At 38.2% G+C, this 23,959-nt stretch overlaps 1 protein-coding gene across 5 annotated transcripts in view; it reads right to left on the minus strand.

The window, feature by feature from the left end:
- The window catches only part of TXK (TXK tyrosine kinase), a 79,773-nt gene that overhangs the window by 18,776 nt on the left and 37,038 nt on the right, over positions 1-23,959 (minus strand). For 4 of the 5 annotated variants that reach the window (XM_037829749.1, XM_037829750.1, XM_037829752.1 and 1 more), the window contains 3 exons: positions 21,375-21,449; positions 18,661-18,832; positions 39-255 (listed from right to left, as the gene is read on the minus strand). In XM_037829749.1, coding sequence (XP_037685677.1) covers positions 39-255; positions 18,661-18,832; positions 21,375-21,449 — 464 coding nt within the window. The remainder of the gene's footprint in view (positions 1-38; positions 256-18,660; positions 18,833-21,374; positions 21,450-23,959) is intronic. The other variant, XM_037829753.1, reaches the window with a different exon arrangement.

Raw genomic sequence — 23,959 nt, forward strand, 5'->3', positions numbered from 1 at the left:
TACAATGCATAAAATAAATGGATTTGCACCATACTTACTAAATCCCTATGAATAAAGCAGTTTTTCTCCAGATATTCCATTCCTTCACATATATCCTGGCACATACTCAGTAGCATTTCCTTTCTAAGCTTTCCTTTCCTCTCCCTGAGGTAGTTAAGCAGGCTGCCATTTTCCATGAACTCGGTCACAATATAAAGGGGCTTCCGCTGTATACATACTCCATAAAGCTGAACCAGCTTTGAATGAGATAGTTTCCTGTTGAAGAAAAACATCTACCAGTGAGCAGAATAGTTGTTGTATTTTAAAGTGTTTGGACTCAACCAGTAATATTTACAGCCTGTATCTGATTAGGATCAAAATTCTTCAGGATCTAAAAACTTCTTTTCCTCCCCCTAAAGATTTACTAATTGTGTGCTACTTCACAAGATGGTGTAATTCAACAGCTTGATAGCTAAATACATGAAATGCATTCTACTGTGCACAATTATCAGCTCATTCTATTTGTTTTTAATGAGTTTAAAGGAACTCAAATTTTTTTTTTTAAATTACCACCTACATATCATTTTCATCATCAAGATACCGTAAAAATAATAATCCAACCACAAAGAAAGTAAAGCAGCTTCTTTTCCACTTTATGTACTAAGAAAGTAGAGTTTAGGCAGTATTTCAGATTCATTGTAGATACAGAATAGTACATGCCCATATTTTACTTGTTAGCATTCTATTTTTCTCCTTTTCAGTTTGTAAGCTTTTTGTTTCCTCATTACTGCTCCTCTTTGTCCAGAGCTCACAAATGGAGTTCTCAGACCTGGAATTCCAACTTTCCTAGCTGCAGCTGCTCAGACAAAAATTTGTGGCAGACAAGAGGGAGGAAAGAGTGATTGATACCAATAAACAGAAAATTAAGTTCTAAAGAATAAAGCTATTTAAAAGGAAATTTCTAGAAAAGTTGGAGACTTGAAAAACATTTACCAAAATGAAACCTTGCTCTGTATTTAGTAATCACCAAAAATAAAAGTTCTTGTATGTTGCGTAATACACATGACACAGACTATTTTAGTCATCTAGGCTTCTAAAGTTTGTTTTTGCTGTGGAATATAATATTTAATCTCTAAAAGGCCTTATATGCCAACTAATCATGGAAAACAATATTCAAATTGATATTTGTAGTTTTAGAAGTTATGTTACAAGCCAATTCTCTGTTAGTCAAAAGTGTCTTGAATTATTAACTCTTCTTTTCATTCATAAAGGTAAAATAAAATCAATGACAGGGAGATTATTTACCTTAAAACGATGAATATGACTGATTATTGACACATTACTATAGAATTAGCATGTTAGAATACTCCAATTAATAGGGAAGAGATGCATGCAGAGAATCTAAATATGATTTTAATCTGAATATGTGTGTATCCACATCTATATCTATCTATATATATATATACACATAATCTCATATGTTTTTGCCTGATTTACCTTTCTAATTTCATAAAGGGTACTTTCATAAAGTATGCAGTTTACAATGGCAGGAAAGCAAGCCTTGAAATGGAATATTAATTTGCCATGGGAAATCCACCAATCTGATACCCACATGTAATCAAGTAAGAAGTGGCACATAATAATGTATTGGCTTCTCAAGACCACTGGCAAAAATCTATCTGAAATAAGGCAAAAACAAATAAACAAGCCCTCATATATGATGCTCAGTCTCACAAAAAAGACAAATATTCATCATGGGCATAGAGAGATGCAAATGGAAAAAGTATATTCTTCATTGCCATAACTTTAATATCTAGCGATACACCACTTTTTCAGTTTAGAAAAGTATATACGATTCATTGTAGGACAATATGTCACATTCATTTAAATTTGTTATTTAAATATTTTGAGACTCTTCCCAGACTTCTCCTCTTCTTCTTTTCTAATTATTCTATTTCCCTAGGCAACCTCATCAAGTTTCAGGGTTTTATATATCACTTCTGATGATAACTCTCAATTTAATATCTTCTACTCTGAGATCTCTCCTAAACTCCAGGCTCATATATTTACCTGACCCCTTGACCACATGTGGCTATCATATATGCCTTCAAATACAACATTTCCAAATCAGAACTCTATAGCTCCCCAAAATCTGTTCCTCAGCCAGTCTTCCCCCATCTCCATACCATCCTCTGCCTAATAGTTCATACCTAATTTTGGAGTCATCTTTGTTCCCCCACTATGTGTTTCCTTCCACTATGTGTCACATCCAATTTATCAGGAAATACCAACAAAGAAAATGAGAATATAGAGATACCAAATGTGCCGCTTTGAATGTATTATGTCCCCAGAAAAAGCCATATTCTTTGGCAATCTTGTGTGGGCAGACATATCAGTGTTGATAAGATTGTAATTCTTTGAGTGTTTCTGTGGAGATGCACACCACCCAACTGTGGGTGATGAATCTGATTGGATAATTTCCATGGAGGTGTTGCCCCACCCTTTCAGCGTGGGTCTAAATTAAATCACTGGAGCCATATAAATGAGCTGACAAACAGAAGGAACTCAGTGCAGCTGAGAGTGACATTCTGAAGATGAGCTACAGCCAAGAGGGACACTTTGAAGAATGCACAGAAGCTGAGAGAGTAGCTGCAGATGAAAGTTTGAAGATGGCCGTTGAAAGCAGACTCTTGCTCCAGAGAAGCTAAGAGAGGACAAACATCCCAAGAGCAACTAAGAGTTATATTTTTGAGGAACTGCAGCCTAGAGAGGAACATCCTGGGAGAAAGCAATTTTGAAACCAGAACTTTGGAGCAGATGCCACTCATGTGCCTTCCCAGCTAACAGAGGTTTTCTGGACACCATTGGCCATCCTCCAGTGAAGGTACCTGATTGTTGATGTGTTACCTTGGACATTTTATGGCCTTAAGACTGTAACTGTGTAACCAAATAAACCCCCTTTATAAAAGCCAATCCATTTCTGGTGTTTTGCATCCCAGCAGCATTAACAAACTGGAACACCAAACAAAGCCTTTTTAAAATGGTATTTAAAATGCTTGAGATGAAGGAAAATACAGATAAGGAAGAAAAAGGATATCAGGAAACAATGAATGAGCAATATGAGAGTCTAAGTAAAGAGAGAGAAAATTCAAAAGGAACCAAACAGGACTGCTGTTCACAATAACTGAAATGAAAAATGTCCAGGAGGGTTTCAGAGCAAAGTGGAGCTGGCAAAAGAAAGACTCAGTGAACTTGAAGAGAAGATGCTTAAAATGAGTCTGGTTGAGGAGCAGAAAGAAAAAAGAAATATTAAAAGTGAAAATAGCCTAAGACAGCTATGGGACACAATCAAGTGCACCAGTACAATATTATGAGGGTTCCAGAAGGAAGAGAGAGAAGGAAGGAAGGAAGGAAGGAAGGAAGGAAGGAAGGAAGGAAGGAAGAAAGGAAGGGAAGAAAGAAAGAAAGAAAGAGAGGCAGAAGGAATAGTCAAAGAAATAATGCAAGAGAACTTACTAAATTTAACAAAAGATGTGACTATGCACATCCAAGAAGCTCAGAGAACATGAAACAGGATAAACATGAAGAAAAAAACACCCCATCATATACTGATTACACCATCAAATGCAAAGACAGGGAGAGAGTTCTGAAAGCTGCAAGAGGAAAGCAATGTGTTACATGCAAGAGAATCCCAATAAGAATGAGTTCCAATTTCTCATCAGAAACCATGGAAGCAAGAAGGCAATGGGTTGAAATACTTAAAGTGCTGAAGAAAAACGACAATCAGCCAAGAATTTTATATCTGGCAAGACTCTCTTTTAAAAATGAGGGAGAGATTAAGAAATTCTCAGATAAACAAAAGCTGAGGGAGTATATCACCACTAGACCTGACCTACAAGTAATGCCAAAGACAGTTCTTCAGACTGAAAGGAAAAGACACTAGACACTGTTTCAAAGCAACATAAAGAAATAAAGACCTGCAGTAAAGGTAACCTTTTGGGTAATTAAAAATGCCAGGGTTATTGTATTATATTGTTTGGTATGCAACTCCACTTCTTACTTCCTACAGGTGCTGAAAGTTTGCAAATGCATAAAAGTAATGATAGCTCCAGGAAAGTAGGCAGAAAGCCAGGAACTGCGTGGACTGGACACCACAGAGCAATTTGACTTTGGGCATACTTCATACAACACTCATGAACATGTTGAACTGCTGAGATCAGCGAAATCTGTAAGTTTTTGCAGCCAGGGGACCTGCGCCCCTCCCTGCCAGGCTCAGTCCCATGGGAGGAGGGGCCATCAGTGCTGGGAACGAGAAGGGAGAAATGCAGTGGCAGCTCTTATCAGAAACTCATTCTACTGATCCAAACTCCAATCATAGATAGACTGAGACCAGACACCAGAGAATCTGAGAGCAGCCAGCCCAGCAGAGAGGAGATAGGGATAGCAAGAAACAGCAAGACAAGCCCAAAGAGAAAAGCGGAGGCTTTTTGGAGTTCTGGTGAACATAGAAAGGGGAAGGGCAGAGCTCAGGCCCTGAGGCTCATATGCAAATCCCGAAGAAAAACTGATCTCTCTGCCCCCTGGACCTTTCCTTAATGGCTCTAATTGCTTTGTCTCTTAGCATTTCAATAACCCATTAGATCTGGGAGGAGGGCCCTTTTTTTTTTTTTTAATCTTTTTTTATTTTTCTAAAACAATTACTCTAAGAAGCCCAATACAGAAAGGCTCAAAGACTTGCAATTTGGGCAGGTCAAGACAAGAGCAGAACTAAGAGAGCTCTGAGACAAAAGGCAATAATCCAGTGGCTGAGAAAATTCACTAAACACCACAAATTCCCAAGAAAAGGGAGGCATCCGCTCACCAGACTGGGAGCCTCCCTACACAGCCCAGCAGCCCAGAACTGCCCTGAGGGGACAGCACTCACCTGCGACATAGCACAGTCACCCCTCAACTGAGGACCAGGGGGTGCACGGCATGGAAGAGGGACCCACTCGCAAGTCTCAGGGGCCATACCAAGGACTTGTGGGTCAGTGGCAGAGACAAACTGTGCCAGGGCTGAACTGAAAGAATAGACTATTGCAGCAGCTGTAAAACTCCAGGAACACCAGGAAGATTTGATTGTTAGAGCCAGCCCACCTCCCTGACCATCCAGACACACGCCTCATATACAGGGCGGGCAATACCAACTACATATGCAAGCTTGGTACACCAATTGGACCACACAAGACTCACTCCCCCACTCACCACAAAGGCAAAGTGTGGGAGAACTGGCTTGAGGGGAACAGATGGCTGGTGGACACCACATGCTGGTTAGTTAGAGAAAGTGTACTCCATGAAGCTGTAGATCAGACAAATTAGAGATAAGGATTTCAAGTGGTTTTCAAATCCTAAAAGAACCCTATCAAGTTAAGCAAATGCCAAGAGGCCAAAAACAACAGAAAATTTTAAAGCATATGAAAAAAACAGACAATATGGATAACCCAAGCCCAAGCACCCAAATCAAAAGATCAGAGGAGACACAGTACCTTGAGGAACTAATCAAAGAACTAAAGATGAATGATGAGACCATGGCATGGGATATAAAGGACATGAAGAAGAGCATGGCACAGGATATAAAGGACATCAAGAAGACCCTAGCAGAGCATAAAGAAGATATTGCAAGAGTAAATAAAAAAATAGATGATCTTATGGAAATTAAAGAAACTGTTGATCAAATTAAAAAGATTCTGGATACTCATAGTACAAGACTAGAGGAAGTTGAACAATGAATCAGTGATCTCGAAGAGGACAGAATGGAAAATGAAAGCACAAAAGAAAGAATGGAGAAAAAAATCAAAAAAATCAAAAAGGACCTCGGGGATATGATACATAATATAAAACGTCCAAATATAACACTCATTGGAGTTCCAGAAGGGGAAGAAAAGGGTAAAGGTCTAGGAAGAGTATTCAAAGAAATTGTTGGGGAAAACTTCCTAAATCTTCTAAACACCATGAATACACAAATCATAAATGCCCAGCGAACTCCAAATAGAATAAATCCAAATAAACCCACTCCGAGACATATTCTGATCACACTGTCAAATATGGAAGAGAAGGAGCAAGTTCTGAAAGCAGCAAGAGAAAAGCAAATCACCACATACAAAGGAAACAGCATAAGGCTAAGTAGTGACTACTCAGCAGCCACCATGGAGGTGAGAAGGCAGTGGCACAAGATATTTAAAATTCTGAGTGAGAAAGTTTCCAACCAAGAATACTTTATCTAGCAAAGCTCTCCTTTAAATTTGAGGGAGAGCTTAAATTTTTCACAGACAAACAAATGCTGAGAGAATTTGCTAACAAGAGACCTGCCCTACTTCAGATACTAAAGGTAGCCCTACAGACAGAGAAACAAAGAAAGGAGAGGGAGACATGGAGAAAGGTTCAGTACTAAAGAGATTTGGTATGGGTACATTAAGGGATATTAATAGAGAGAGGGAAAAATATATATGACAAACATAAACTAAGGATAAGATGGCTGATTCAAGAAATGCCTTCACGGTTATAACGTTGAATGGAAAAGGAATAAACTCACCAATTAAAAGATATAGATTCGCAAAATGGATCAAAAAAAAATGAACGATCAATATGTTGCATACAGGAGACTCATCTTAGACACAGGGACACAAAGAAATTGAAAGTGAAAGGATGGAAAAAAATATTTCATGCCAGCTACAGCCAAAAGAAAGCAGGTGTAGCAATATTAATCTCAGATAAAATAGACTTTAAATGCAGGGATGTTTTGAGAGACAAAGAAGGCCACTACACACTTATAAAAGGGGCAATTCAACAAGAAGAAATAACAATCATAAATGTTTATGCACCCAATCAAGGTGCCACAAGATACATGAGACAAACACCGGCAAAACTAAAGGAAGCAATTGATGTTTCCACAATAATTGTGGGAGACTTCAACACATCACTCTCTCCTATAGACAGATCAACCAGACAGAAGACCAATAAGGAAACTGAAAACCTAAACAATCTGATAAATGAATTGGATTTAACAGACAAATATAGAACATTACATCCCAAATCACCAGGATACACATTCTTCTCTAGTGCTCATAGAACTTTCTCCAGAATAGATCATATGCTGGGACATGAAACGAGGCTCAATAAATTTAAAAAGATTGAAATTATTCAAAGCACATTCTCTGACCACAATGGAATACAATTAGAAGTCAATAACCATCAGAGACTTAGAAAATTCACAAATGCCTGGAGGTTAAACAACACACTCCTAAACAATCAGTGGGTTAAAGAAGAAATAGCAAGAGAAATTGCTAAATATATAGCGATGAATGAAAATGAGAACACAACATACCAAAACCTATTGGATGCAGCAAAAGTGGTATTGAGGGGGAAATTTATAGCACTAAATGCATATGTTTAAAAGGAAGAAAGAGCCAAAATCAAAGAACTAGTATGGAACAACTGAAGACGCTAGAAAATGGACAGCAAACCAATCCTAAACCAAGTAAAAGAAAAGAAATAACAAGGGTTATAGCAGAAATAAATGACACAGAGAACAAAAAGACAATCGAGAGGATAAATAACACCAAAAGTTGGTTCTTTGAGAAGATCAACAAGATTGACAAGCTCCTAGCTAGACTGACAAAATAAAAAAGAGAGAAGACCCATATAAACAAAATAATGAATGAGAAAGGTGACATTACTGCAGATCCCAAAGAAATTTAAAAAATTGTAAAACGATCCTTATGCTGTTTCCTTTGTATGTGGTGAATTGCTTTTCTCTTGCTGCTTTCAAGAGATACTATGAACAACTGTATACCAACAAATTGGATAATGTAGAGGAAATGGACAATTTCCTGGAAACATATGAACAACCTAGACTGACCAGAGAAGAAACAGAAGACCTCAACCAACCAATAACAAGCAAAGAGATCCAATCAGTCATCAAAAAGCTTCCCACAAATAAATGCCCAGAGCCAGATGGCTTCACAGGGGAATTCTACCAAACTTTCCAAAAAGAACTGACACCAATCTTACTTAAACTTTTTCAATACATTGAAGAAAATGGAAAACTACCTAACTCATTTTATGAAGCTAACATCAATCTAATACCAAAACCAGGCAAAGATGCTATAAAAAAGGAAAACTACTGGCCAATCTCCCTAATGAATATAGATGCAAAAATCCTCAACAAAATACTTGCAAATTGAATCCAAAGACACATTAAAAAAATCATACACCATGACCAAGTGGGGTTCATTCCAGGCATGCAAGGATGGTTCAACATAAGAAAATCAACCAATGTATTACAACACATTAGCAAATCAAAAGGGAAAAATAAAATGATCATCTCAGTAGATGCTGAAAAAGCATTCGACAAAATCCAACATCCCTTTTTGATAAAAACACTTCAAAAGGTAGGAATTGAAGGAAACTTCCTCAACATGATAAAGAGCATATATGAAAAACCCACAGCCAGCATAGTACTCAATGGTGAGAGACTGAAAGCCTTCCCCCTAAGATCAGGAACAAGACAAGGATGCCCACTGTCACCACTGTTATTCAACATTGTGCTGGAAGTGCTAGCCAGGGCAATCCGGCAAGACAAAGAAACAAAAGGCATCCAAATTGGAAAGAAAGAAGTAAAACTGTCATTGTTTGCAGATGATATGATCTTATATCTGGAAAACCCCAAGAAATCAACGATACAGCTATTAGAGCTAATAAACAAATTTAGCAAAGTAGCGGGATACAAGGTTAATGCACATAAGTCAGTAATATTTCTATATGCTAGAAATGAACAAACTGAAGAGACACTCAAGAAAAAGATACCTTTTTCCATAGCAACTAAAAAAATCAAGTACCTAGGAATAAATTTAACCCAAGATATAAAAGTCCTATACAAAGAAAACTACATAACTCTACTAAAAGAAATAGAAGGGGACCTTAAAAGATGGAAAAATATTTCATGTTCATGGATAGGAAGGCTAAATGTCATTAAGATGTCAATTCTACCCAAACTCATCTACAGATTCAATGCAATCCCAATCAAAATTCCAACAACCTACTTTGCAGACTTGGAAAAGCTAGTTATCAAATTTATTTGGAAAGGGAAGATGCCTCGAATTGCTAAAGACACTCTAAAAAAGAAAAACGAAGTGGGAGGACTTACACTCCCTGACTTTGAAGATTATTATAATGCCACAGTTGTCAAAACAGCATGGTACTGGCACAAAGATAGACACATAGATCAATGGAATCGAATTGAGAATTCGGAGATAGACCCCCAGATCTATGGTCAACTGATCTTTGATAAGGCCCCCAAAGTCACTGAACTGGGTCATAATGGTCTTTTCAACAAATGGGGCTGGGAGAGTTGTATATCCATATCCAAAAGAATGAAAGAGGACCCCTACCTCACACCCTACACAAAAATTAACTCAAAATGGACCAAAGATCTCAATATAAAGGACAGTACCAGGGAGAGAACCTAAGATGGCAGCTTAGGTGAGACAGGGCAAAAAAACACCGCCGTGAAAAATACTAGATAAAAACTAGAAAGTGACCCAGAATACCGGTTTCAGCAATGCACCAGCTGGACAAGGTCTGCTAGTACCACAGGGGCTGTATACTTGGTGAAACCAGGAGTCTGCATTCTGAAACAAGTGAGCAAGCTGGCTGGAAGACCCGCAGCTGCGCTGCCGTGTGGGGAAGCCAGGGGTTGGCGTTTGGAGACTGACTGGTTCTTTTGAAAAAAAAAAAAACAGTGAAAAACCCAGGAGCAGCTGCAGTTGTGACAGTGGGAACCATGCAGTAAAACTTAGCAAGAGAGGGCTGAGCTGGCCTCTCGGTGTCTGGCCTGGAGGATAGCCTGCTGCAGATACCCTTGGGGCCAGGGGAGCAGAGGGGAGAGCTGGAAGCAGAAAGAAACCCCGCGGCTTGCAGCTGGCTCCCCAGAGGGCTGGATAAACTCCTGCCTGGGGCCGTGCCCACAGCCCCGAACCCCGCGAGTTGTCCTGGAGCTGGGAAGGAGGAACTGAGTGAGGAGGGGGTGTTGAGATCCACCGTTCGGCCATATTTGCATCAGGCTGAGAGCGCCCCTGCACGGCCCGGTGGCCCTGGGCTTCCCTTGAGGGACGGCACACACTGGTGAAATAGCACAGCATTCCCTCAGCAGAGGTCCTGGAAGATCACAACTGAGAAAGGGGGCCCGCTCAGAAAACTCAGGGATGCTACATCAATGCCAGTGGTTTGTGGGTCAGCGAGAGAGAGGGTCTGGGACTGAACTGAAATGAAGGCTTAGACTCTTGCGGTGGCCTTGAATCTCCAAGAACTTGGGGGGTTTGAATATTAAAGCTACCCTTCCTCCCTGACCACCTGGACACATGCCCCACATTCAGGGTGGACAGCTCCAGCAACACACCCCAATTGAGTTCACCAACTGAACCCCACAAGAATCATTTCCCCACACACCGTGGAGACAAGGTTGAGAAGAACTGACTTGAGGGGTATAGGTGACTCGCAGACACCATCTGCTGGTTAGTTAGAGGAAGTGTACCCCACCAACTTGTGTTTCCGAAAAATTAGATTGGTATCTTTTTTTACAACTTGAAAGAACCCTATCAAGCAAAGCAAATGCCAAGAGGCCAAAAACAACAGAAAATCTTAATGCATATGATAAAACCAGATGATATGGAGAACCCAATTCCAAACACCCAAATCAAAATATCAGAAGAGACACAGTACTTGGCACAATTAATCAAAGAACTACAATCGAGGAACGAAAACATGGCAAAGGATTTAAAGGACATGAAGAAGACCATGGCCCAGGATATAAGTGACATAAAGAAGACCCTAGAAGAGCATAAAGAAGACATTGCAAAAGTAAATAAAAAAATAGAAGCTCTTATGGAAATAAAAGAAACTGTTGGCCAAATTAAAAAGACTCTGGATACTCACAATACAAGATCAGAGGGAGTTGAACAATGTCTCAGTGTCCTAGAAGTCCACAGAACAGAAAATGAAAGAACAAAAGAAAGAATGGAGAAAAAAATTTAAAAAATCGAAATGGATCTTAGGGATATGATAGATAAAATAAAACATTCAAACTTAAGACTCATTGGTGTCCCAGAAGGGGAAGAGAAGGGTAAAGGTCTAGAAAGAGTATTCAGAGAAATTGTCAGGGAAAACTTCCCCAACGTTCTACACAATATAAATACACAAAGCATAAATGCCCAGCGAACTCCAAACAGAATAAATTCAAATAAACCCACTCCGAGACATATTCTGATCAGACTCTCAAATACTGAAGAGAAGGAGCAAGTTCTGAAAGCAGCAAGAGAAAAACAATTCACCATATACAAAGGAAACAATATAAGACTAAGTAGTGACTACTCAGTGGCCACCATGGTGGCGAGAAGGCAGTGGCATGACATATTTAAAATTCTGAGAGAGAAAAATTTCCAACCAAGAATACTTTATCCAGCAGAACTCTCCTTAAAATCTGAGGGAGAGCTTAAATTTTTCACAGAAGAAAAAATGCTGAGAGAGTTTGCCAAAAAGAGACCTGCCCTACTTCAGTAACTAAAGAGAGCCCTACCGATGGAGAAACAAAGAAAGGAGAAAGAGATATAGAGAATTTTAACAGACATATATAGAACCTTACATCCCAAATCACCAGGACACTTATTTTTTCTAGTCATCACGGACCTTTCTTCAGAAGGGACTAAAACAAGCCTCAAGAAATTAAAAAAAAAAAATTTGAATATATTCAAAGCACATTCTTCGACCACGATGGAATACAAATAGAAGTCAATAATTTTTGAATTATAACTCCACTATTTACTTCCTACATGATAAAAAATACACAAACTCTAATGACAATTTTAGACAACTATATAAAGGTGGGGGAATGGAGGCGTATAGGGACATAGTTTATGTGTCCCATTGAAGTGAAGGTGGTTTCAAAGAAAAACAAGATTGTTATGGATTTAAGAGGTTAATTTTAAGCCCCACAGTAAACACAAAGAAATTATCAGAGAATATGACCATAGAAATGAAAAGTAGAGTAAGGGTTAAGAGAAATGAGGGAAGGGGCAATGGGGAGTTAAGAAATGAGTGTAGGGTTGCTGTTTGAGGTGAAGGGAAATTTCTAGTAATGGATGGTGGGAAAGAGCATTACAACATTCCAAATGTGATTAATCCCACTAATGGAATGCTAGGAAGGGGGTGGAATGGGAAGATTTAGGCTGTATATATGTTTCCACAATTGAAAAAAATAAATAAAAAAGACAGTCTAAATAGATGACAATTGAATGCCAAGGATGAACCTGGATGGGATTGGAGAATGGAGGACAGGAGGCTCAAAGGGACACAGTTGAGACATAAGGTAAAGAAACTATAGAATGTAAGCTTTGTGTCATTGTTGAATCTCTTGTACTTCTTAGCTGTGCTTAATGGGATTCCACAAAAGAATGTTCTTGTTCATGGGAAGTGTATATATGAATTATAGTGTTTGTTCAAGGATGTATGCAGCTAGCTCTCAAGTTCAGAAGACAGAGCAACAGATGATGGATGATAGATAGGGAGGAAGGGAGGGAGGGAGGGAAAGAAATGGTGGTGTGACAGGATGTTAAAGTTGGTGGATCGGGGTATTGGGGGAGGGGGGTCAGGGTATGCTGGAGTTCTGTGTATGGGGTTTGTATTGTTTTTGCAACTGTTCCTATAACCTTGAATTTATTTCAAAATAAAAAAAAAACAAAAGAGAGAGGCAGAGAGAGAGAGACATCACAGATACTGAAAAAGAAATAGAAGCAAAGTCAGGAGAGAGTGAAATCACAGAAATATTTTCTAAAAATTATCTAGAACTTTAAAAATATGACAAAAAGATTGCTTCATACTCTGTCAACGTCTTACTGGAGCATTATCTAAGAAGCCCATTCAGTGTCATCAGATGTTCTAGGAGAAGTAATCTTGGCTTGTCCTACTTTGACCATTGATTAAGACCCAGACTCTGCAAAGTTAGCATGTAGAGGGCTGGTAAATTGCAAATCATTTTTGTCTGGTAGTGTATAAACTATTTTTAGCTAGTAGATTTTTTAAAAAGACTCCCAGGATTTCACAAATGATTATGACTACTGACTCATTATATAGATATTTCTTTTTAGTTTCTAGTGAATTCAAGTAACCAGAAAAAATACCTGAAAATGTTGAACTGCAATCCACTAGCCTTGATCTTTTGATAATGATTATATAACTATATAGGTTTTATCGTGTAACCGTGTGATTGTAAAAACATTGGGACTGACAACCCCTTTATCCAGTGTAATAAAATAAAGTAATAAAAAAAAAAAGACAGTACCATAAAACTCCTAGAAGATAATGTAGGGAAACATCTTCAAGACTTTTATTAGGCGGTCACTCCCTAGACTTTACACCCAAAGCACAAGCAACAAAAGAAAAAATAGATAAATGGGAACTCCTCAAGCTTGAAAGTTTCTGTACCTCAAAGGAATTTGTCAAAAAGGTGAAGAGGCAGCCAACTCAATGGGAAAAAATATTTGGAAACCATGTATCTGAAAAAAGACTGATATCTTGCATATATAAAGAAATCCTACAACTCAAAAAGAGTACAGACAGCCCAATTATAAAATGGGCAAAAGACATGAAAAGATAGTTCTCTGAAGAGGAAATACAAATGGCCAAGAAACACATGAAAACTTGTTCAGCTTCACTAGCTATTAGAGAGATGCAAATTAAGACCACAAGAAGATACCATCTAACACCAATTAGAATGGCTGCCATTAAACAAACAGGAAACTACAAATGCTGGAGAGGATGTGGAGAAATTGGAACTCTTATTCATTGTTGGTGGGACTGTATAATGGTTCAGCCACTCTGGAAGTCAATCTGGCAGTTCCTTAGAAAACTAGATATAAAGTTACCCTTTGATTCAGCGATTGCACTTCTTGGTATATACGCAGAAGATCTGAAAGCAGTGACACGAACCGATATCTGCACGCCAATGCTCATAGCAGCATTATTCACAATTGCCAAGAGATGGAAACAATCCAAATGTCCCTCAACAGATGAGTGGATAAATAAAATGTGGTATATGCACACAATGGAATACTACGGAACTGTAAGAAGGAACGATGTCGTGAAACATATGACAACATGGATGAACCTTGAAGACATAATGCTGAGAGAAATAAGCCAGGCACAAAAAGAGAAATATTACATGCTACCACTAATGTGAACATTGCAAAATGTAAAATAAATGGTTTATAATGTAGAATGTAGGGGAACTAGCAATAGAGAGCAATTAATAAAGGGGGAACAATAACCCAATAAGAACAGATACACTATTGTGGGTAAATTTAACGTTCTTGGAATGCCCAGAAATGACTATGGTTTGTTAATTTCTGGTGGGTATGGTAGGAACAAGTTCACAGAAATGTTGCTATATTAGGTTATTTTCTTGGGGTAGAGTAGGAACATGTTGGAAGTCAAGTAGCTAGTTTTAGGTAAGTTGTCTTTTTCTTGCTCCCTTGTCATGTTATGGTTTGTTTGAAATGTTTTTTTATTGTATGTTTTTTTAATATATATTTTTTGATATAGTTAATTTGAAAAAAAAATGAAAAAAAAATATGCAGAGCCCTCTTGAGGAGCTGGTGGAGAATTCACGGGTGTTTGGTTTCCATACTTCGATGGTTGCTGATGTGCTCACAGACATAGGGGACTGGTGGTTTGATGGGCTGAGCCCTCTACCACAGGACTTGCCCTCAGGAAGACTGTTGCTGCAAAGAAGAGGCTAGACCTCCTTATAATTGTGCCTAAGAGCCTCCTCCTGAATGCCTCTTTGTTGCTCAGATGTGGATCTCTCTCTCTAGCTAAGCCAACTTAGCAGGTGAAATCACTGTCCTCCCCCTACGTGGATCTGACACCCAGGGGAATGAAACTCTCTGGCAACGTGGAATATGACTCCCAGGGAGGAATCTGGACCTGGCATCGTGGGATGGAGAACATCTTCTTGATCAAAAGGGGGATGTGAAAGGAAATGAAATAAGCTTCAGTGGCAGAGAGGTTCCAAAAGGAGCCGAGAGGTCACTCTGGTGGGCACTCTGACGCACAATATAGACAACCTTTTTAGGTTCTAATGAATTAGAATAGCTAGCAGTTAATACTTGAAACTATCAAACTACAACCCAGAACCCATGAATCTTAAAGAAGATTGTACAAAAATGTAGCTTATGAGGGGTGACAATGTGATAGGGAAAACCATATGTACCACACTCCCCTTTGTCTAGTTTATGGATGGATGAGTAAAAAAATGGGGGTAGAAAAAAAAAAAGGCACCCAGTGTTCTTTTTTACTTCAATTGTTCTTTTTTATTTTAATTTTTATTCTTATTACTTTTGTGAGTGTGGTAATGAAAATGTCAAAAATTAATATTGGTGATGAATGCACAACTATATAATGGTACTGTGAACAATGGAATGTACACTTTATTTTGTATGACTGCATGGTATGTGAATATATCTCAATAAAAATAAATTTAAAAAAAAACAAAGCAAAAATAATTAGTTCACTTATCTCTATATAATATACTGCTATTAATCAGTTACATCCAGAGACACAAATCCATAGCTCAACAACTGAAATGAAAGATCTTTTAAAGGTGGTGCAGTATAGAATAATTTACAGAAAACATAGTAGCTCCAAATCAAAAGACCTGAGATCAAGTTGTTGTTTTATCTCCTGTTGTCTCTGTGACCATGGCAATTTATTTAAACTTTCTATGCCTCAGTTTTTCATGTGTGAGGTGGGGATAATAAAATCTGTCCTTCTACTTCTAATGAACATTAAATAAGATAATGTATGTGAACGTATAAAAAGTATAAACAAGATAAAAATATAAACATAAAATTAGAAAGTTTAATTTATGGGCTAAAGTTGCCTCAGAGAGAACAGACTGATTTTCTTTCATTTTACTAATTAATCTTTAGCAGCTGCTCTGGAAACCCCATGTGTAACAGGCCCCGAGTTTAGACTACTCCCTTAAGTATAGTAAGAACTCAGTATGTATTTTAAATTTTTCTTCTACTGCCCTGAAAAACCTACATTGGATGACAATTTTGGTTATTATGGCAACTACTGTAAGATCCAGTATACAGTAGTTGCTCAATAAATGTTTGTTAATTGTTATATTAGTTAAGATCATGGGTTTTGTATTCAGACAGTTCACAGTTCTGATTTCAATTAGAAGTTCTACCCATAATTTGTTGTGTGACTGTAGGCAAATTGGGAAATTCTAAATTTCTGTTTTCTCATCTATAAGATTTGGATATTAATAGAACCTACTTCATAGAAGTAGAGGATGCATTAACTCATTCTTCAACTAGCCACAATTTTGAGTGCCAACTATATGTGATCATCATTTTAGGAATCAGGTTCAACAAAAGAGAGAAATAAGTCTCTGTTCTTATGGAGTTCACATTCTAGTGGGGGAGAAACAAAGCAAATATGCATGAATTTCCGAGTAATGACAAGTACTTTGATGGAACTAATGCAAGGTGATATATTGCAAAGCATTTGTGGGTGAGTTTGCCAACATAAACAGGACAGTTAGGATAGATCTTTTAGAGGAGGTAACATTTAAACTACAAACTTGCAAGTACGAGGTAACGTGCAAAGCATGTATATGCTTGACAGAGCTACTTATTCTCTAAAGATGACTATATTTGCAACAGGATGTTAGAATGGAACTTTTCCTGTCTCACTTTTGGCAATCAGACAAAAATTGTATGTTCAAGCCCAAGAAGACATTATATCCATAAGAATAACTTATAAGTTAGCCCTTAGCCTCATTCCAATTTCTGCCAGAGCTCATGCTATTTCCACACTCCATACACCTTCTATCATCCTCAAAATATCATCCTCAGAGATCCTGACCTCAAAAGCCCAATCAGGGCTTGAAATTTTCAAGAGTCCTCTCAATTGTGAATTTAAACATCTCTAATGCTTACTTCTTTGCTGGAGAACCCCAATATGACTACAACTCTCCCTGAAGCATGTGTCTTCTATTCACTCTTTACATGTGTACTTAATTCAACATCCAGGAATACAATTTTTGTCTGTCCTTTAGTTGCAGGAAAGCCCTGGGCAGATGCAGATGATATTAAGGTAGGTGCGTGGCACATGTGCAGGCACAAAACATCACTGGGAAGTTGATATCACTGGAAAATTGTGTTTTCTTAACTTTATTCAGAATTTCTTCTATTGTAAGTGGGAGGAAAGCATATTTTGATAGGGCACTTGGAGAATGGGTTGAGAGCCCAAAGAGACATGTCTGCTTTGTCTCCAAAGTAGAATTGGCCCAGTTAATTGCCTCCGTTTATTTTTCCAATTGGGTTCTAGACGTTTGGGACAGAAGTAAATTGCTCTGACAATAAGGGAGCGTCTAGGTTATTACATGAGAGTTGTGCCGGTTTGAGTGTATTGTGTCCCCCAAATGCCATTATCTTTGTGGTTTTGTGTGGGGCAGGCGTTTTGGTGATGGTTGGATTTGCTTGGAATGTGCCCCACCCAGCTGTGGGCAATGATTCTGATGAGATGTTCTCATGGAGGTGTGGCCCCACCCATTCGGGGTGGGCCTTGATCGGTGGAGCTACATAAATGAGCTGACTCGGGGGGAGGAAGAGAGTGCAGCTGGGAGTGATGTTTTGAAGAGGAGCAAGCTTGCTAGAGAGAAACATCCTGGGAGAAAGCCGTTTTGAGGCCGGAGCTTTGGAGCAGATGCCAGCTGCCTTCCTAGCTAACAGAGGTTTTCCGGAGGCCATTGGCCATCCTCCGGTGAGGGTACCCAATTGCTGATTGTGTAGTGAAATAAACCCCCGTTTTATAAAAGCCTATTCATCTCTGGTGTTTTGCATTCTGCAGCATTAGCAAACTAAGACAAGAGTCTAGGTAATACCACTTAGCTACCTCTCTAAACAAATATAGATCAAATATTTAAAGAATGTTGATTTGAAATGTGGCAAACTATTGGGCTGTCCTAGCTGCCAACGTGTCTTGGTCCAGCCCACATTAGAGACATAAGCCACTGCCACAGGTTGAACTGAATCAGAATGCTGTCCTTGGAAATCACAGAAGTTATGAAAGCATCCAGCGGTCTACAAAGAGCCATTCTCTTAAACTTCTGGATTCTTAAATTCTCTGAAAGCAAATGCTTTATGCTTACAAAAAAAAAAAAAAATTTACTCTGGCCACCAGGGGGCGCCGGTTCAAAACCTGAGTAGTCTATAGAGAGACACCACCAAACTTTGCTTTGGGAAAAGGAAAACTAAAGAGTGTTTAGTAAGCATCTATTACTGAGCAGGGAAAAAAAAAGATGCATATCTGTCACTTTCATGGATTGTCTCTTTTAGTTCTCACATTGAGCCAATGAAGCAGGTATTGTTACCCCCATTTTACAGATGAGGAAACTGAAGCTTGGAAACGTGAAGTAACTCTCCCAGGTAACACAGAGCTTAAATAATGTGTCCAGGTCACACAACTAGCTTGGGCAGCATTGAGCCATAAATCCAGGTGTGGTTGACTCCAAGGTCCATGTTCTTTCTGCAACACCAGGATGTTCTGCAGTATTTATCTGAATGTTTCTATACTTACGTCATCACTTTAGCCTCTTCAATGAAATCCTCTTCGGACATGGAGCCCTCGTTGATGGCCTTGATAGCTACCTGGAAATGTGCTCGCCATTCACCTAAATGGACCACCCCAAACTGGCCGTTTCCGATCTCCTTCACAAAAGACAGCTCAGACGGATCTATCTCCCATTTTTCTGGAAAAGTAAAACCTCCATATTACAAGTAGAAAAAAGAATGTTAAAATTTTAGAGCTAGAAAATATTTAGGAATTTTCTAGACCTATTCCCCTATTTTACAGAGAGGCTAAAAAACTTTATAAATGAGTGGAGAGGATCTGTAACCATTTTGAGTACTCTAATTTTGGCTTTAATGTGTACTTCAAGAAAGAATGTTTTCAAGTTTAAAAACACACACTTGTTTATCTGAATAGGAATGTACAATGGATTATGGATATCAAAACGTTTTTTCTCTTTCAAGGGACCTAGGATGAAACATTTTCTGTGCCTTTCTAAACTAAATCTATCAAAATTATTCCTGGGACCTAAAATATTTGTGCCCCTGTCTATTTTTGTCCTGGTGAGTAAAATTGTGAGGCAGATAAAATTTGCCATGCCTTCTATTTCAGTTCCTTCTGTTCCTCTTCCCACTCCTAAAAGGCTTTTCTGCCTTGGTGTCTCTTATCCTTAGGGAAAATCTAATCTATTTTATAATAAATATGTTCAATGTTATTCTAACTTACATATATCTAAAGGTATGTTTGGAATGAAATTTATGTCATTCAATAGAAGCAAATCAAGAAAAATGAACTGTTTTAAAATAACCCTTTTATGGAAACTGAGAAGCATCAAATCTTAACTTCATGGCATCTCCTTTTATATAGCAACACTGCTACCTGCTGGAACTTTAGAATAGTGCATTTAAAAGAATTGTAAAGGCAGACTGTAACAGCTTTGGAAAATACTGCCCCTTCCAAGAAAATGCATGTTTTAAAAGCAACTTCTGGAGGATAGCACTGGAGAATGTATTCATGACCTTGGGGTTGGCATAGCTTTATTAAAGAGAATATAACCATAAAGGAAAATATTGATAAATACATTTCATAAAAATCCTGTTGATTGAAAAAATATGCCATTAGGAGACTGAAAAGGTAAGCCATAAACTGGGGGAAGATATTTCTAAAATATATAACCAACAAATAATTCCAATTCAGAATATGAATAAATCAATTAGAAAAAGACAGCCCTATTTTTTAAGGGTAGAAAACGAATAGAGTGTTGTTTCACAAGATGCTGTCCTAAAAAGGCTACTAAACCTATGAAAAGGTGATAAAATAATCAGAGAAATGCAAATTTAAAATATAATGATATACCAATAAAAGCTCACAAGATTTGCTAAAGGGTGAAGAAGGAAGGAAGGGAGGGAGGGAGGGAGGGAGGGAAGAAGAGGAAACAAACCTGGGAATACCAAATATCATTAAGGGTCTAGAGCAACAGGAACTCCGATGCTTTGTTGAATAGAATGTAATTTGGTCATGCTTCTTCAGAAAACTGACGGCATTTATTAAATAAGTACATAAGCATACTCTATGATCCAGCAATTCTACTCAAGTATGTATCTAACATACATTGGAGCAAAAAACGTGTACTTAACTTTATCAAAAGATATATTCAGGAGTGTTCATAGCAACATTATTTGTAAGAATCAAAAACGGGAAACAACCCAAATGGGCATCTAAAGAAGCATGAGTAAATCAACTGTGATATAGTCATACAATGTAGCAGTACACCAGAATGAAAATGAGCCAACTACACCCAATACCATGGATGAAATCCACAAACACAATGATGGGACAAATAAGTCAGAAAGAAAAGAGTGCGCCGTGTATAAATCCATTCATATAAAGTCTTCAAAGCCAGGCAAAACTAATTGAGTTATATTCTTATATATTGTGCACTGTTCTTTATGTTTGTTATAGTTCAGTCAAATAAATTGGAATGTTTATTTTTTTAAATATTAAAGAGGACCATGTTTAACTTAAATAAATTGCTAATGGTGGAATTTTACAAATATCTACAGTATTTATGGGGCAGAGGACTAATCCAGGTTCCTTAACCTTCTCAAATCACTGCCCTTCCATCCCACTGAACATGAGACCCTGAGTCCTAGTTACCTGTTACACAATATAATTGTGTTATCATTTTTTCCAGTATATTCTGACTCCCACTAATAAGGGAAATTTAAAGGAACAAAGTGTCACCAAATTAGAAAACAGGATTCTCCAGCTCTTATTTATTCTCACATATCTGCAAATCCCGCATTCACTAGAAAACGGTTCAAACTGAATTTTGTGCAAACCCTATTTGAAAAGGGTGAAGATACTTGTAGCAGCCCCCAGTTGTCTTTGGGAACAATCATTTCCCAGCCATGCCTACAACCAGAGAGCAGTAGCCCAAATAAAAGTAATTGTAATTTGCCAAAAGAGTGACGATTAAGGCAGCTGGTGGTTGATAATGAAATTTGAAGTAATGCAGAAACATTTCTTTGCAAAATTTAAATTGCCCTTATGAGGTACATATATTTAAACACCTCAGAATCTCAGAAGGGGGTTTTAAACTGTAGAAGGAATGTGTCTAGAATGATATCATACAAGAATCAAGAATTTAAAGATCCTATAGGAAACTTGGGACATAATCTGTACTGAATTTTATTTTACTTTAGCAAATGAGCATACTTTACCATAGCTAAAACCAGCTGTGGCTGGCAAACAACTCCCCATCAGCCCAACTGGATAGCGGAGACGGGTCATGAGGCCTAAGAAGAAAGAGAATTTGGCATTTCAAACCTAATTACTCATATAAAAGACAAAAAAAAAAAAAAAAAAAAAAAAAAAAGAAGTATACTAGAAGATAGTGCCATTTTTTTTAAAATACACCAGGTTAAAAAATGTAGTCTATAGGCTAGTCTGTTTGCTTATTTTTCCATTTGAAAAACATTTTCATAAAATAGTACATGCTCATTATTCACAATTTAAAGAATCCAAGGAGGTATAAAGAGGAAATAAGATCTGTCACAAAACTTTAGTCTCCAGAGATACGTGGTTATAATTTTGCTAAACATCTTTGCAAAAATCTCCATATGCACATTTGAAAGTATATACACTTTCCAATACATTTTACCTAAATGTAAAATGCTTTGCTACAAGCTTTTAACACTCAATATGTAACTGACATATGCCAGTGACTATAAATAGACCTTAAAGTTAATTTCAAGATTTCATTATCACAAGATATGCTCCAACCAGTGTTCTTGAACATATATATTTTTGTATGCACCTCTCAAATTATCACCTTAGGATAAATTTCTTAAAATGTGATTGCCAGGTCGAAGGGCATCCGAAAGGTTGCACTAATTCATTTAACCACTAAGTATGTTTAAGTATGCTCATATCCCAACCCCAATCTTTGAGAGTAGTTTATTTAAAAAAAAAAAAATAGCATGGTAGAGTAAATGGGACTTCTTTTGATTGGGTCAACATGTTGAATTCTCTACTCTCAATTTCAGTTTAATTCAGCAAACATTTACTATTTATTTATATCTATTTATTTATCTCTATTTATTTAACTAGGACCCAGTTGTATACTAGTTAACAAAAACTTTTGAGGGTCCTGTATCTATCTACCAAGCACTATCTAGATGTTGGGCAAAGAACAAGACAAAGATTATTCCTGTTTTCATGGAGCTTATTCAAGAGAAAATAAACAAGTCCATACTCAAACAAGAAAAGGTAGATGATCATAAGCATAAGGCAGAATATTAAGGTAAGGTGATATGTTAGCGAGTGGCTACTTCAGAGTAGGTGCTCAGGGAAGGCCTTTCTGGAAAGGTGACAGCTATGCTGACACTGATTGAAAAGGGAACATCTTACAAAGACCAGGACGAAGTGTATTCCAGGTAGGTGGAAGAGCTTATGTAAATGCTAGAAAACAGAAACAAGTGTGGCCAGTGTGAGAACAGGAAAAGCATCTGTGCCGGTTTGAATGTATTGTGTCCCCCAAATGCCATTATCTTTGTGGTCTTGTGTGGGGCAGACATTTTTGGTGCTGGTTAGATTTGCTTGGAATGTGCCCCACTCAGCTGTGGGTAATGATCATTTTGATGAGATGTTCCCATGGAGGCATGGCCCCACCCATTCGGGATGGGCCTTGATCAGTGGAGCTATATAAATGAGCTGACTCATCAGATGTGGCCCTCTCTCTCTGGCTAAGCCAACTTGAAAGGTGAAATCACTGCCCTCCCCCCTACGTGGGATCAGACACCCAGGGAAGTGAATCTCCCTGGCAACGTGGAATATGACTCCCAGGAAGGAATGTAGACCTGGCACCGTGGGACGGAGAACATCTTCTTGACCAAAAGGGGGATGTGAAAGGAAATGAAATAAGCTTCAGTGGCAGAGAGATTCCAAAAGGAGCCGAGAGGTCACTCTGGTGGGCACTCTTGTGCACACTTTGGACAACCCTTTTTGGGTTCTGAAGAATTGGGGTAGCTGGTGGTGGATACCTGAAACTGTCAAGCTACAACCCAGAACCCATGAATCTCGAAGACAGTTGTATAAAAATGTAGCTTATGAAGGGTGACAATGGGATTGGGAAAGCCATAAGGACCAAACACCACTTTGTCTAGTTTATGGATGGATGTGTAGAAAAGTAGGGGAAGGAAACAAACAGACAAAGGTACCCAGTGTTCTTTTTTACTTCAATTGCTCTTTTTCACTCTAATTATTATTCTTGTTATTTTTGTGTGTGTGCTAATGAAGGTGTCAGGGATTGATTTAGGTGATGAATGTACAACTATGTAATGGTACTGTAAACAATCGAAAGTACAATTTGTTTTGTATGACTGCGTGGTATGTGAATATATCTCAATAAAATGATGATTTAAAAAAAAAAAAAAAAATGAGCTGACTCAGAGAGAGGAAACTCACAGAGTGCAGCTGGGAGTGATGTTTTGAAGAGGAGCAAGCTTGCTAGAGAGGAACGTCCTGGGAGAAAGCCATTTTGAGGCCAGAGCTTTGGAGCAGACGCCAGCTGCCTTCCCAGCTAACAGAGGTTTTCTGGGCGCCATTGACCATCCTCCGGTGAAGGTACCTGATTGCTGAGGTGTTACCTTGGACGCTTTGTGGCCTTAAGACTGTAACTGTGTAGTGAAATAAACCCCCGTTTTATAAAAGCCTATCCATCTCTGGTGTTTTGCATTCTGCAGCATTAGCAAACTAAGACAGCATCTATTAAGTGTCTATTGTTTGCAAGGCACCTTTCTAAGTA

Source organism: Choloepus didactylus, chromosome 3 (genome assembly GCF_015220235.1).
Source record: "Choloepus didactylus isolate mChoDid1 chromosome 3, mChoDid1.pri, whole genome shotgun sequence".
Lineage (NCBI taxonomy): Eukaryota > Metazoa > Chordata > Mammalia > Pilosa > Megalonychidae > Choloepus > Choloepus didactylus.